A 15160-nucleotide genomic window follows, 5' to 3' on the forward strand; every position below is an offset into this window, starting at 1 on the left:
GTTTAAGTGTCCAACTCTTTGTTTTGACTCAGGTCATGATCTCATGGTCCATGAGTTTGAGCCCCACATCAGGCTCTGTGCCAACAGTATGGAGCCTGCTTGGGATTCTCTCTCTCCCTCTCTCCCTGCCCCTTCCCTGCTCATGCTCTCTCTCTCTCAAAATAAATAAACTAAAAAAAATACTTAATGGATGATACCCAGATAGGTTTGAAAATAGTATTCAAGAATTCACCCAGAATGGAACAGAGATGAATAAAAAATACAAAAGTACAATTAGATGTTACTGGGGACAGATTGAGAAGCTCCAAAACATATCTGTTTTGAGGGCCACAATGGAGGGAATAAGAAAAACATTTGGAAAAGTAATAAGTAAAAATGTTCCAGAACTAAAGACAGTCATAGGTCCTCACAAGAAAGTGACCCAAGCAGGATAAAAGAGAAATCCAGACCCAGACATATAACAGTGAAACATAAGAACACAAAGATAAAAAGAAAATTATGAACATGCTGGGGAGAAAGTGAGCATATCTATAAAGGAAAAACAATCAGCATATTTCTCATCAACAATAATAAAGATCAAGAGAAAAACCATTGTCAACCTAAAATTGTATACCCAGCTGAATTATAAATAAAGCAATAAAATAATTTTGGATATGCAAACATATCCAAAATTTACCACCCACCGAATTATTAGAGAATATTATCTTAAAGAATTATTGGAGAATATACATCAGCAAGAAGAAAACTGAAATAGGAAGAAAAGCACAGACTAGAAAAAACCATGGCAAATTCAAAGAATGATAAACTATAATGGCAAACTGAGTTAGGTTTGAGAGTAAAATATATATATTTCATCAAAAAAAAAAAAGGGTAAAATTGGATTACATGATTTGATGTCTCAGACTTAAAATATTCCAAACCTTAAAAAAAAAGTGTAGGGGTACGGGGGGCAGGCAGTAAAGATGGTGAATACAAGAGGGTTCATTATGCTGTTCTCTATACTTTCACTACGTTTGAAGTTTTCCACAATAAAAAAAATGTTTTTTAAGTAAAATTGTAACCCTAGATAACAATATTAGAATGGAAGGGTTAGCGGTTAAAGGTGTTCATCATATTTGGGAAGAAAAAAGATAACTGAACAACTTTTGAATTTGTTAGATAAATCTGTAGGAAGTACATAAAAGCTAGCTATTAAAAGAATAGAAATATAATCTGTATCTTTAAAACTAGTACAGAGAAGACAGGAGTAATACAGAAAAGTTTGTGATTGTAACATAAGGTTAGAAAACAGGAGGGGAAGGAAATGACAAATGATAACAAACAGAAAATACAAAATCAAGCTTAAAATATAGAGTGAACCCCAAATATGTCAATAATGCTAATGATTTTTATTATATTAAATTAATTAAGAGACAGAGGTTATTACAGGACAAGAAGCAAATCAACCAACTACATGCATTTTATAAGAAACACATTATAATGAAACCATATGGAAATTATAAAAATAAAAAAATTCATGTCAGAAAAATACTTAAAAGTTAAATAAAATAACTTAAAAGTTGGAATAGCAATGTCAGTATCCGACAAAATAGAATTTAAGGCAAACAGCTTTAATAGGGACAAAAATTACAATACATAATGTAAAAAGGGGGGGATAATCTATCAAACTGATATTACAATCATAAATTAGAACACAGCTTCTATATATTTAAAGTACATTGAAAAGGGGCGCCTGGGTGGCTCAGTCGGTTAAGCGGCCGACTTTGGCTCAGGTCATGATCTCGTGGTCTGTGAGTTCGAGCCCCGCGTCGGGCTCTGTGCTGACAGCTCAGAGCCTGGAGCCTGTTTCAGATTCTGTGTCTCCCTCTCTCTGACCCTCCCCCATTCATGCTCTGTCTCTCTCTGTCTCAAAAATAAATAAACATTAAAAAAAAAATTTTTTTTTTAAATAAAAATAAAGTACATTGAAAGGAGATAGAAATATGAGGAGAAATTATCAAAACCACAAACACAGATGAAGATTTTAATGTACTTCTATCTAGAAGTGATGAAGGGGAAATAAAATCCATAGAGTAGTTTAACGAAAAAATGTTTTAAGCTTGATAATTATATAGAACATATGTACCCCCAGAATAGTAAGAATATGCATTTTTTTCAAGTACATATATAACTGTCATAAAATTAACACTGCACTGAATAGCAAAGGGAGTCCCAATAAACTTTTCCAAACCACTAAAACTCAGATGATGGTCTCTGTCCAAAATGCAAATAAATTGGAAACTCTGATTTTTGAAAGTGATTAAAAAATGCATTAGTCAGAAACTTCAAACCTGAATCATACCATAACAAGAAATCCCAGACAGAAATCTTGGCAAAATACTGGCCAATATATACTGGCAAAATATATATATCTAACAAAGAACTGGTGGCAAGGCTATCTAAATAATGCCTGTAACTCAGAAACTACATAGACACCACACATACCCATTAGATTGGTTAAATTTTTATTTTTATCTTACTTTTATTTATTTTTATTATTTTTAAAGTTTATTTACTTATTTGAGAGAGACAGAGACAGTGTGAGGGAGGGAGGGGCAGAGAGAGAGGGAGAGAGAGAATCCCAAGCAAGCCTCAGGCTGCCAGCACAGAGCCCGACACGGGGCTGGAACACACAAACACACGAGATCACGACCTGAGCCGAAACCAAGAGTCGGACACTCAACCGACTAGGCCACCCAGGTGCCCCAAGATTGGTTAAATTTTTAAAAATTGATCATGCCAAGTGTTGGTAAAGATGTAGAGCAGCTAGAAATCTTATACACCATTCAACAGGGGGATATAAAATGGCACAACCACTTTGGAAAATAGTTTGGCAGTTTTTTAAGAAGTTAAACATTCACCTACCCAACAACTCAGTCATTCCACTCCTACAGTTTTACTCATGAGAAATGGAATTTATGTCCACGCAAAGACATGTACATAAATATTCATAGCAGCTTTATTTATAATAGCCCAAAACTAGAAATAATCCAAACATCAATGGTTAGGTGAATGTATTACTAAATTGTGGTAATATATATATTATATATTATATATTTTACACTATATATTTTATATTATATATTTTATATATATATTTTATATATATAATTCTATATATATAATATATATATTCATTATATAGAATTATATATATTCTATATAATGGAATAGTACCTAGCAATAAAAAGAAGTGGCTAATTGATACACATGTCAATGTGGAAGAATCTCAAAATCTTTCTCAAACGGAAGGGTTTCCACAGAGCCTCAGGGTGTTGTCCCTCAGAATCTAAGCAAAAGCTCAAGACAGGGAAGCACTTATGTAAAAAAGATCTGTGGAACTGGCTTTTGTCTAATGAAGTGAATTCCAGTAAGATTTGCAGAAACCTACATGATTTTCGAAAGAAATATATATGCAGAAACATAGCCAGGTTGAACCAAAAGGGACACAGACAATCCTAATTGAAAAGAAATGGCTGGACTCTAAAATTCTACTGCCAGGAAGCAGGCTGAGAAAATTCTCTCCTCCCTTCCTTCCTGCCCTCCTTTACTTGCTAGACAGGTTGATTCTAATGTTCGTATGGAAAAATAAACAAGCAAAACTAGATAGAAAAATACTGACAAAAGCAAAGTATTTAAGGGAACTAGCGCTCCAAAATAATAATTCATATTATGAATATGTTTATAATATAATAATTAGACTAGCAAGAATAAGAATTGGATGCAAGCACATATAAAAATGTAGCACGTCATAGAAGTGACATTTTAAATTGGTAGCAAAAATAAAGATTTTCAATAAATGGTGTTGGAGTAAGGAAGGAGTTATTTGGAAAAAAATAAAGTTAGAGCCACACTTTGCAGTGTAATATGAGTGAAATCCAAGAGGATTGAAATATTTAACTAAACAAAATTAAATCATAAAAGTACTTAAAAATTCTGGTATCACTTCTTATGCAATAATTGATAAACCTAGTTAGATAAAAAATAAGAAATTTCTACATCATGAGCCACTATAAATAATCAAAATGCAAACAAAAAACTGGGGAAAATATTCTAGAGCCATATTATAGATAAAACATTAATCTCCTTAAAATACACAAGGTTCCCCAAATCAATACAATGTTAGTAGCCTAATTTTTTAAATGGCTAAGGCTATGAATAATTGTCTCCAATGAGGAAATAAAGATGGTTCTTAAGCATTTGGAAAGACAACCTTACTCAGAAAAGAAATGCTAACTAAACGTAACCTTAAATATCACTTTTTAACCTATCAGTTGTGCAATCGTCCTTAAGTTTGGTAACACACTAAACAAGAAAATGTACAAGGTCACAGGCACTTTTGTACTCTGTCAGTGGAAGTGTTCATAGGTGTTTTAACCTCTGTGAAGGGCAATCTGACAATATTCAATTACAAATGTACATACAAATAGTATGTAAATTATTATTTGTACATTATGATACGTATTCAAGCTACAGTGTTAAGTGATAAAAGGAAGTTGCAAGAGAGTATGTGCACTATGAAACTTCATACAAAAAAGAAAAAGAATACACACATACACAAGATACACATATTGGCTTACAGTTTAATGCAATTCCTCAGGGGAGGTGTGCACATGAGGCATATTTAATGCCTCTGGGAAGAGGAATTGTCATAGCAGGAAGACTATGACAAAGTTTAACCTCTGAATTTGGAGCCATGTGACTATATTACCTATGTAAATTTTAAAAAATTAAAACTTTTTTTTTTTCAACGTTTTTTGTTTTTTTTTTTTTGTTTTTTTTTTTTTTTTAATTTATTTTTGGGACAGAGAGAGACAGAGCATGAACGGGGGAGGGGCAGAGAGAGAGGGAGACACAGAATCGGAAACAGGCTCCAGGCTCCGAGCCATCAGCCCAGAGCCTGACGCGGGGCTCGAACTCACGGACCGCGAGATCGTGACCTGGCTGAAGTCGGACGCTTAACCGACTGCGCCACCCAGGCGCCCCGAAAAAATTAAAACATTTTTTAAAAAGTACATGATAAAATTTTTTTAATTCAAAAGACTCCAAGTTTTAGAACTAATAAGAGAATTCAGTAAGGTTACAGGATACAACATCAGTAGTGTTCTATGCACTCATGGTAGCCAAGGTGAAACACAGTAAAAGAAAAATGACCCCCTTAATGACAACAGCAACAACAAAAAAAGTTAGGTGGTACCTATATGTTGTGAATAAGACTACAAAAATGCTGAAGGATATTTTATGAAAAGACATAAAGAGATGCAAGCTATACTATATTCATGGATGTTCAGATTTATGATCATAAAGAGGTCAAATCCTATAAATTACTCAACAAATGTAATGTCATTCTCATCAAAATCCCAACAAAGCTTTTCATGACACTTTACAATAAAATGCAAAGATGTATGTGTTAAGTATATCTTAAGGCAACAATAACTAAGATAACTTTGAAGAAAAAGATATGGAGACAAGAAGGTATGAAACTAGTCCTACCACATACCAAGAGATATGGTAAATGCACAGTAATTTAAGACAGAACATCACTCCTGCAGAGATAGGAAACAATGCCATTGGAAAAGAACAGAGAACCTGGAAACAAACCCACATGTGTAGTAAAACTTGGTCTCCTTAGCTAGGTCTCTGAGACTATTGTTCAAGTCTCAACAACAGCATTTTCACTTTCTACCAGCGCTTCACTCAGGCATCTGGATAGGACCTACTTACGTATCATCATCGTCCGATCTTGGTTGTTCCTCATCTACTTCAATGCCAGGGGCCATTCCCACATTTCCCTCATCTTCTCTAGGAAGCCACTGTTTTAATGTTCCCACTGTTAAAGAAATAAGAGAGATTAAAACATCCCAGCCTATATACCCAATGAGGGGTATACCCAAATCCTGTATTGAACATCAACCATAAAGGTAAAGCCTTTGAATCATTTCCATTAAATCAGAGAATATGACAGGAATGACAAGTGACATCCCAACAATCGCACATTGTCTGAAGGTGGTAGGCAACACAAGACCAGAAAGAGAAGTGAGAGGAATCAGGATCAGAGATGAAGAGACAAGGGGCGCCTGGGTGGCTCAGTCAGTTAAGTGTCCAACTCTTGATTTCGGCTCGGGTTGTGATACCACGGTTGTGGGGTTGAACCCCGTGTCCAACTCTTCCCTGACAGCTCGGAGCCTGCTTGGGATTCTCTTTCTTCCTCTCTCTCTGTCCTACTTCCCCTCCTCTCTCAAAATAAATAAACTTAAAAAAGAGAGAGAGATGAAAAGACAAAATACTCCCACTTTGGGGATAGATGCTTTGATTGTATAGAAAATTTAAGAAAATCTTCTATTGTAAAAACTTAAGATTTGCCATTTTTATTGGATCACACTATTCTTCATCCACTGATTATAAGATGCATTATTATTTTACACACGAATAGCAAAGAAAATGTTACTGACAAAATGACAAAATGATTCCTTAGCCCTTAGAATTTATATTTTATAAACAAACTATTATAAGAACTTTTAGTCCTTTCTAAGCATACATTTTAAATATTGTATCAGTCTTGTATATTCCTAAAAAGGAAAATATAAGTTAAACAAATTGAATAACATATCATTAAAATGCCTCACATTCAGAGTATTACTCCTCTGAATTATTTTTTTATATTATCAATCAAAATTTTTGGATCCTGATTCAGAGATACCATAATAAAATGATTTAGGAGACAATTAAGATATTCTGAATTATTCTTTCATTAATGTCTGTGTTTTCTAAATTATGATAAGAAGCACGTAACATAAATTTACCCTCTTAACAAGTTTTAAGTGTACAGTATTGTTAACTATATGCACACTGCTGTATAAGAGATTTCTAGAACTTTTTCATCTTGCATGGCTGAAACTCTAAAGAAGACCCCATTCTCACTCTCCCCTGCCCCTGGAAATCACGATTCTACTTTGTTTCTAAGAGTCTGACTTCTCTAAATACCTCATACAAGTGGACTCATTCAGTGTTTGTCTTTTTGTGACTGGCTTATTTCACTTAGCATACTGTCCTCAAGTTTCACCCATGTTGTAGCATACGACGTGATTTCTTTCTTTCCTTTTTATGGCTGAATAATATTCTATGCTATGAATATGCCTCATTCTCCTTACCCATTCATCCACTGATGGACATTCCAAGTTGCTCCCACATCTTGACTATAGTGAATACTGCTACAATGAACATGGATGTGCAAAAATATCTCTTCGTTCTTTTGGACATACACCCACAAGAGGACTTGCTGCATTATATGGAAAATCTATTTAAATTTTGTTTAGGAACCTCCATATGCTTTTTATTATGGCTGCACTATCTTACAATCTCACCAATAGTGCATAAGGGTTCTAATTATTTTGCATCAACGCTTATTTTCTGTTTTGTTTTTTGTTATTGTTGTTGTTTTTGTTGTTGTTGTTGTTGTTGTTGTTTGGCTAGCAGTCATCCTAACAGATGTGAAATGATATCTCTGTGTGGTTTTTATTTGAATTTCCCTGATGATGAGTGATGTTGAGCATCTTTTCATATGCTTATCATTGATGTCTAGGCTTTTTTCCTGCATAACTTCAACCTTGGTGCGATCAATAGCAATGTTGAGACATATTTTCTTAAAATCTAAAACACTAAAATGGTTTACAAAAAAATTTAAAATGCTGGCTTCCTAAGCTGGCTTTAAAACTATAAAGGCTTAGCCTCTGTTTGACTCCCACTTTGGGAATTTTGTTATACATGTCTACATCCGTTAGCTTTTCCAGAATAAACCACCACGTAACTTAGTGGTTTAAAACAGTAACCATTTATTTAGGTCACTACCCTGCCGTTAGGCAGCTTGGACTGGGCTTCGCTGGCTGGCTCTTCTGGTCTTGGTTGAGCCCAATCATGCATGTGCGGTCACTTGCCAGGCCAGCTGGAGGCTGGCTGGCCTACTGTGGCCTCTCTTGGGTGGCTTGCCTCTCTTTTCCACATGGTCTCTTCATTTTCCAGCAGGCCAACTGGAGGGAGTTGAGAGATAGACAGAGTTCCAAAAAAAAAAAAAGAGAGCAGCAGTGCCTTGAATACTCAGATTTGGCACACCACCACTTCTACTCATCCTACCTGCCGAAGCAAATTACAAAGGCCAATTGATATTTAAGGGGAAAGAAAAAAAAAGCCATTTAATGATGGAGAAGCTGCAAAGTCATATTGAAAAGGGCACAGATACAGGGAAGAGTGAAGGACTATGCCCATTTTGGGAGCCCACCATAACCTACGTCTCCCACACGTCCTCTGCAACCATCTGGTTCCTAGGGGTCTAAACAGTGTTTCACGTTAGTCTCCAGGAAAAAATCCCACCCACTGCTAACAAGTGGGATTAGAAATAGTAACTTTTCTCCAAAGGTGAAATTAAAAACAAAGTGTGGCTTTTTCTCTCTGGTAAACTATTCAGGTACATAACTACAAGTAGAAATTTCACCACACTGTAATCAAATATTTACCTATTTTTAATCATATGTTTCATCCCAAATCATAGCTTATATTGTTTCCTAAAGTGCACTATAAAATAAACGAACTGATTGATACATATCATCTATGAGGTTGTCTGGCTGATTAATAGCAGCCTGAATATTCCACTTGGTATGGGATTCATAGTTTTTGGTTTCCTGTTTTAGGAAGACAATTTTAGCAGGCTTTTATTTTTTGTTTAACAAGAGAGAAGAAAGAATGACTATAGCTAACTGTAGAAATGTAAATCAGCTGTTATCAGGATGTGCAACCATGATGTTACCAAGGCAACTCTGTGGCCTGAAAATTTACACAAGAAACATGGAGGTTACCTTCCCACCAAGGATCCCCTTGGAGTGGTTAAATGATAAACAAAATTACTGACCTGAATTAATTATGCGCATGTAAAAAAAAAAAAGTACTTGTCCTCATCTAAAGAGTGTAGCTTTTATTAGTAAGAGTCATTGAAAAGGATTTTATGAAAGTCTTGCTATCTCAAAGTGAGGATAAATTAAACACGTAGTTGATAAAGTTTCATTTTTTAATGGAGTGCAGGGCTAGAAGCATGAAAGAAATTGGAAGTTTAAGCTAAAGACTGATGAAGGGTATATGAAAAATGCTTAAATGTATGACCAATAGCTAATCCTTACAAGCCTTTATAAACTGTGTCTATTATACCTGCAATCAAAGTTAGTAAAACTTACACATTCAGAAAGCCTTCATGAAGATTCTATACAGCCATAAGAATTATTTCTCACATTGTAATTTCCCTCTCCAACTTGACGGCCATACAAATATTGGTAATTACAAGCCCTTGCATAAAGTTATACTAAAGCTGTGCTTTTATGTTCATTCACAAAGACTATGGCCATCTACTAAGTTCTAGGCACTAGGGACAGAGAGACGAAGAAAAGTGTAATCAAGACAAAGCTCTCATAAGCTTATAGTCTAGGGAGGAAGATAGTAAGAATAAGAAATTAAAGTGAACTTTAGTTTTATGATCAGACAATTATAGTGTCTCGTGGGGTATTTAGCGGGGAAGCCAAACCTAGGGGCAGGCAAGGGAAACATGCTTAGATATTTTCTCAACCATTTAAAGCAGTGGCTCCCCATCAATGGGACCCAGGCAGTAGTTTGAGACCCAGGTTTTTCATAGCAATCATAAAAATGCAAATAAATTCACGACAGCATCTTTTTTATGACATGAATTCAAACAATAAATATAATGATGAAAGGTCAATATTGCATGCGTTTAACAAATAATTTGAGCGTGAATGAATTTAAGTGTCAGACCGAATGAATGTGAAATTGTCAGAAGCAGCTAAGAGAAAAGGTGGGGAGACTGTAGACAAACTTGAGGACTTCCTAGAATTTTTTGGATTAAAGAGAAACATATTAATATAGATACAGGGTCTTCCACTCACTCATGCAAAAGAGCATTCAAGGTTCGACTTTATTTCAGAGCCCTTTACAAAAAGCCCCATTGGGTACTATAGGGAAAAGAAGGAAGGGAAGGGTAACTGCTGATGAAACATACTGACAGAAATGGTAGGAGGTTCATCAGAGGGAAATCTTGCAGGAGGTATAATTCTGATCAAAGAGGCAGGCATTCCAAACCAAGGGAGGAATATATGATGGTGGAGAAATGCAAGCAAACCTTGGCATTGCAACAGGCCGACCTGATCTTTAAGGTGCTTAGAATCCACAAAGAGACTGGATTTTATTCCGGGGGTAAGAGAGAATCTCGTGCAGGGTTTTAAGCTGAAAAGAGATTTGGTCTTCTTTAGGAGGAGGATTATCAGGCAGGAGTGCAAAGGGTTGAGCTGAAGGAAGAAAAGATGACCAGAGACAGGAAGTCAAGAGGCCACAAGCACTCAGAGCACAGCTGGGGCAGGAGGCATGTCAACGCCCTGAGCGGGTTGCAAAAGAAAACATCTGCACTCTGCTTTGAATGCACCTGTGGAGCCAAATTCCTATTTCCAATCTCACTTGATAGATCAATTGTTCATACATGCCCAATGTAAAGCCATCTGTGTAAAAATACATGAACATGAACTAATTAATTAATTAGGCGTGACAGACCAAATGAAGGTTTTCTATGACTCTCTCTAAGAATCACAGGCACAAATGGAAGCAGAGGCATCATAGCCACCAAGTATGTCCCCACCTCAGTGTGTCTTGAAAGAGGAACACCGTCCTTCCTACCTGGCCTGGGGTCCCAGCCCTTGGCTTCCAGGCCAAACCAGGTCAGCCCAAAGCTTCCTCCTTACCGCCTCCAGCCCCATCCTCAGGGACAACGCTTTTAGCCCAGCACAGAAGGGAAGGGAGCAAACAAACAGGCAATTACATCGCTTTTTATAATTTGCAAGTACTGGAAAGAGAGTCTGAAAGGCAGTTTCTCCCTTTCTCCCTCTCTCTCCTCTTAAGTTTTAAGTAACAGTGTGTCAACTGACAGAAGTAGTAAGAGCGAAGGATTTCGAAGGACTTCTTACACTCAGGGACTCTGGCCCCCTCTACTTCTTCTAGATTTTAGTCAAACTGCTTTTCTCAGGGCCTGACACAGACTCGTGTACCCGTATGTCCTTCCCACCTGATACGTTCTTTCTTCTCTACATTCTTGAAGACTCAACTTTCACAAAGATTTCACAAAGTTTGTGAAGTTTAGGCTTCACAAACTGGCCGACTCACTCTTGGGTAGGAAGGTGCCTATCTTACATTATTCTCAAGGTTGTACACATTTTTGCATCGTTCTTTATCAGCCTCTGTTATACCTAGCTTGTATCTATGCCTCCTTACCACCTCAATCTCACCCCGAAACACAGGGTCCCTAACCTCGCACCTGTGCCGAGGCACCTGCCTGCCTATGGCGACTTCCTTGTAGCATTGCACACCTGAGCAAAGACAAAATCCCAAAATAGGAATTGCCTCAAACTTTTGAAAATGATGGTTGGCTTTCCATAAGGTAAACACAAACATAATCTTGCTAAAAATCAGAGGCAAAATAAAAAAACCTTCCCAAAGCCAAGAAACTCTATTATGATGCATTTTCATTGCCTATAGGATAATAATTTGTCTATTGAATAGCTGTCAGAAATATACTGTCAGGTAGAGCTAAGCAAGACCAGCTGATCATCTACAAAGCCACTTGCCCTACTTACTTATTTTCACCAGTTGTCAACTGATTAAAGAAAATTACCCCACTTTTCTCAGAAGCTCGAGTCTTTTGTTAGCAGCATTTGGAATGGGCTCGGACAAAGCAAATCAGCTTCTGCAAAGGTTGAGACCTTTACCGTTCTCTGTCCGGGCTGAAGGTATTTTTATCCCCTTTCTACATTTACAGGTCTCTGACAAAGTTCCTCAGGCGACTGGTTATATTTTTAAAAATAAACTGCATACCCAATTCTCTTTCGTTGGCAGAAAACGAGCTACTTGTTAGACGTGCTGCAGCCAAAGCGTTCATTAAAGCTCCTGGCACTTCGTGCCGCCACTGTTTCCTATTTTCTGGAACGCCTTCGGTCACAATCCCTTGGCCACCTGAAGAGGAAACTGTGTTACTGAAAATAAAAATGTTTCTTCATTTGACTTCTAATAAAATCACGGAATGTTAGAAGGTGACCTAATCCCACCCCTCATGTTACCAGCAAGAAAACGGAGATACAGAAAAGGTTAGTGACTTATGACACATGGCTGACGGGTAGGAGAGTCACTTTTGTGCTTTGTAAACTAGCCACACTGGTATGTTAAAATTTCTATTCCACTTGTTTATTTTAAACTAGGTTTTCCTTCTTATCATCTCATTGGCTTCAAACAGATGAAATTGTATTATGTTTGCAAGCCCCCTCTTGCAAGTTTGAGGACTTTAGTGTTTTTTAATGGTATAAATGTAAGTCAACTCACACATTTATAAATGTCTGTGATATAGTTACACATTTCAAGTTATGAAATGGGTATAAAGTTCAGCTCTCCTCCAACCCTATGTTATCAAGAGGAACATAGGAAGTAAGAAAAATCTTCACCACCTGTAAAAATAACACCCAGACTTTGCTGTGAACACCTCCTATGGAAAGACTATGACGGAAGCTCAGATGTAAATGAAGGAATTTAGGTTGGAAATATCATATTCTAAACACTCCTAACATTTCAATAGCACACTGGTTTACAAAGTAATTTTATATGTATTTTTGTACTGCTAACTCTAACCTTTGTGGATAGCCATCATCTTAATTCAGATTTTATTGATGGAAAAAAACCAACCCCTGCAAGAAATTCCAAGGAAGTAATGGGGCTAGCAAGGGAAGGCAAGTCAAGCCAACTGTCCTTCCTTAGACAATCTCCCTCCCCACAAGGAAAGGGGATTCTGGATCTTTCCTCCTTTCTATTCTCATGAACTGGAGTCATCAGTTGTCTAGCATAATTAGCAGGCAAGTTTCTCAGGAGGTGGGGCAGATACCAGAACAATGTCTTTGAAATATATCTGATACCAAATGTATAGGGATTGTACTAAAAGAACTGTGGCATCAAGCTGAGCACCAGCAACAAAGCTGCAGCTGCGGCTTTGTCTCCCCCTGCTGGCAACTTACACTGAAGGAGTGTAGATTCCCCGCCCAGCAGAGTGGAACAGGTGGAGGTCATGTCACCGGCTGCCATCATCGCCAGGAGAGTCTGAGGAGCTCGTGCGTCCCACTGTCTCCTGTTCTCTGCAGCAGCACCAGTATCTTGAATGAACAACTCTGAGTATGAGAAAATGACTCGTTATTTTAAAAGCAGTCAAAGTGCAACTAATTGTACCAAACAGTACTCAGGAGCCCTGGAGGCAGTCCATCAGCTGGTACACTCAAAAACAGAGAAATGACCACCTCATTCGAACACAGATTGTTACAGACCGAATGCTTGTGCCCAGTCTCCACCCCAGATTCCTATGTGGAAACCTAATGCCCAATGTGATGATATTGGGAGGTGGGGTTTTCCAGGGCGGGGGCGGGGGGAATGATGAGGTCATGAGGGTGGAGCCCTCATGAATGGGATTAGTGCTCTTATAAAAGAGACCCCGCAGAGCTCTTCACCCTTTCTGCTAAGTGAGGACACAGTGAAAACATGGCACTGGGCCCTCACCAGACACCAACTCTGCCAGCACCAAGATCTTGGACTTACCAGCTTCCAGAACGGTGAGAAATAAATGTTGTTTATAAGCCACTGAGTTAGTGGCATTTTGTTATAGCAGCCCAAACAGACTAAGGCATACATCATAACTTACAAGACTGAAATTTTAAACAGGCTTACGAGCTGTTCCATTTTTATTAGTAATATTTGATTGACTAGCCAATATATCCAAATGTTAGTAAATATTAGTGACAAGAATGGACAAATTCCTTGAGGTACTTCTGAGCATTTTACTTCAGTCGGTTTCCATGGAAATGCATTCAGTTCTGTTATCTTAATTTAAAAATCTTTTTATTTACTACTATGTTTCACTATAGGAAATATGAAAATCAGATAAGTAGAAGAAAATAAAAGTTACCCATAATCTCACCATCTAGAGACTATTAAAAATTTAAAAATTTCTCCTTGAATATAGATTCTGTGTTTTGAAACAAAAACGGGCCTCACACTATGTGTAACTTTCAGAACTTACTCTTTTCAATGAGTAACATATCATAGTCAGTTTATTAGCTACTCTTCTATATGCCCATTTTAAAGCAAATATAGTATTGTTTTGCGGATGTATTAGAATTCTTTGTAATTGGATGTTTAGTTTGCTAGTAAGTTTTCACTTTTATAAATAATACTATAATGAGATCATCGTAGCTAAATGTTTGTGGACATTCATGATTATTTACCCTAGAAAAACTACAGAAGATGACAATTCTAGGAGCTAGATTATTTGCTTTACCAAAGCTTTTCACTGCTAACGTGGACTCTATTACTAATTTGCTCATGATTGTTTTCCATGTATTTTGAATAGTTTTCCCTAACCAAAAAGAAAAACACCTATATTTTCTCTTTTCTTTTTTTGTTGTTGTTTTAAATTCTAGTTAGTTTACAGTGTAATATTAGTTTCAGGTATACAATGTAGTGATTCAACACTTCCATACATCACCCAGTGCCCATCACAAGTGCACTCTTTAATCCCCGTCACCTACTTAACCCTTCCCCCCAGCGCCCTCACCTCTGGTAACCATCAGTTTGTTCTCTATAGTTGAGTCTGCTTCATGGTTCGCCTTTCTCTCTCTCACTTTCCCAGTGCTCATTTGTTTCTTAAATTCCACATATGAGTGAAATCATATATTGGTTTTTCTCTGATTTATTTCACTTAGGATAATATTCTCTAGCTCTATCCATGTTGTTGCAAATGGCAAGATTTCATTCTGTTTGATGGCTGAGTAAAATTCCACTGTGTGTGTGTGTGTGTGTGTGTGTGTGTGTGTGTGTGTGGGTGTGTCATCTTCTTTACCCATTCATCAGTTGATGAACACTTGGGCTGTTTCCATAGTTTGGCTATTGTAGAAAATGCTGCTATAAATAGTGGGATGCATATCTCTCTTTGAATTAGTATTTTTGTATTCTTTGGGTAAATACCTAGTAGTGCAATTGCTGGGATATTTCT

The 15160-nt window shown here is 37.0% G+C and overlaps 1 protein-coding gene across 8 annotated transcripts in view; it reads right to left on the reverse strand.

Moving 5' to 3' along the window:
* Positions 1-15160, reverse strand: part of NEK5 (NIMA related kinase 5) — a 62081-nt gene that overhangs the window by 3924 nt on the left and 42997 nt on the right. For all 8 annotated transcript variants that reach the window (XM_058686433.1, XM_058686432.1, XM_058686435.1 and 5 more), the window contains 3 exons: positions 13137-13286; positions 11953-12090; positions 5764-5869 (listed from right to left, as the gene is read on the reverse strand). In XM_058686433.1, the coding sequence (XP_058542416.1) occupies positions 5764-5869; positions 11953-12090; positions 13137-13286 (394 nt within the window). The remainder of the gene's footprint in view (positions 1-5763; positions 5870-11952; positions 12091-13136; positions 13287-15160) is intronic.

Source organism: Neofelis nebulosa, chromosome 1, assembly GCF_028018385.1.
Source record: "Neofelis nebulosa isolate mNeoNeb1 chromosome 1, mNeoNeb1.pri, whole genome shotgun sequence".
NCBI classification, from domain to species: domain Eukaryota; kingdom Metazoa; phylum Chordata; class Mammalia; order Carnivora; family Felidae; genus Neofelis; species Neofelis nebulosa.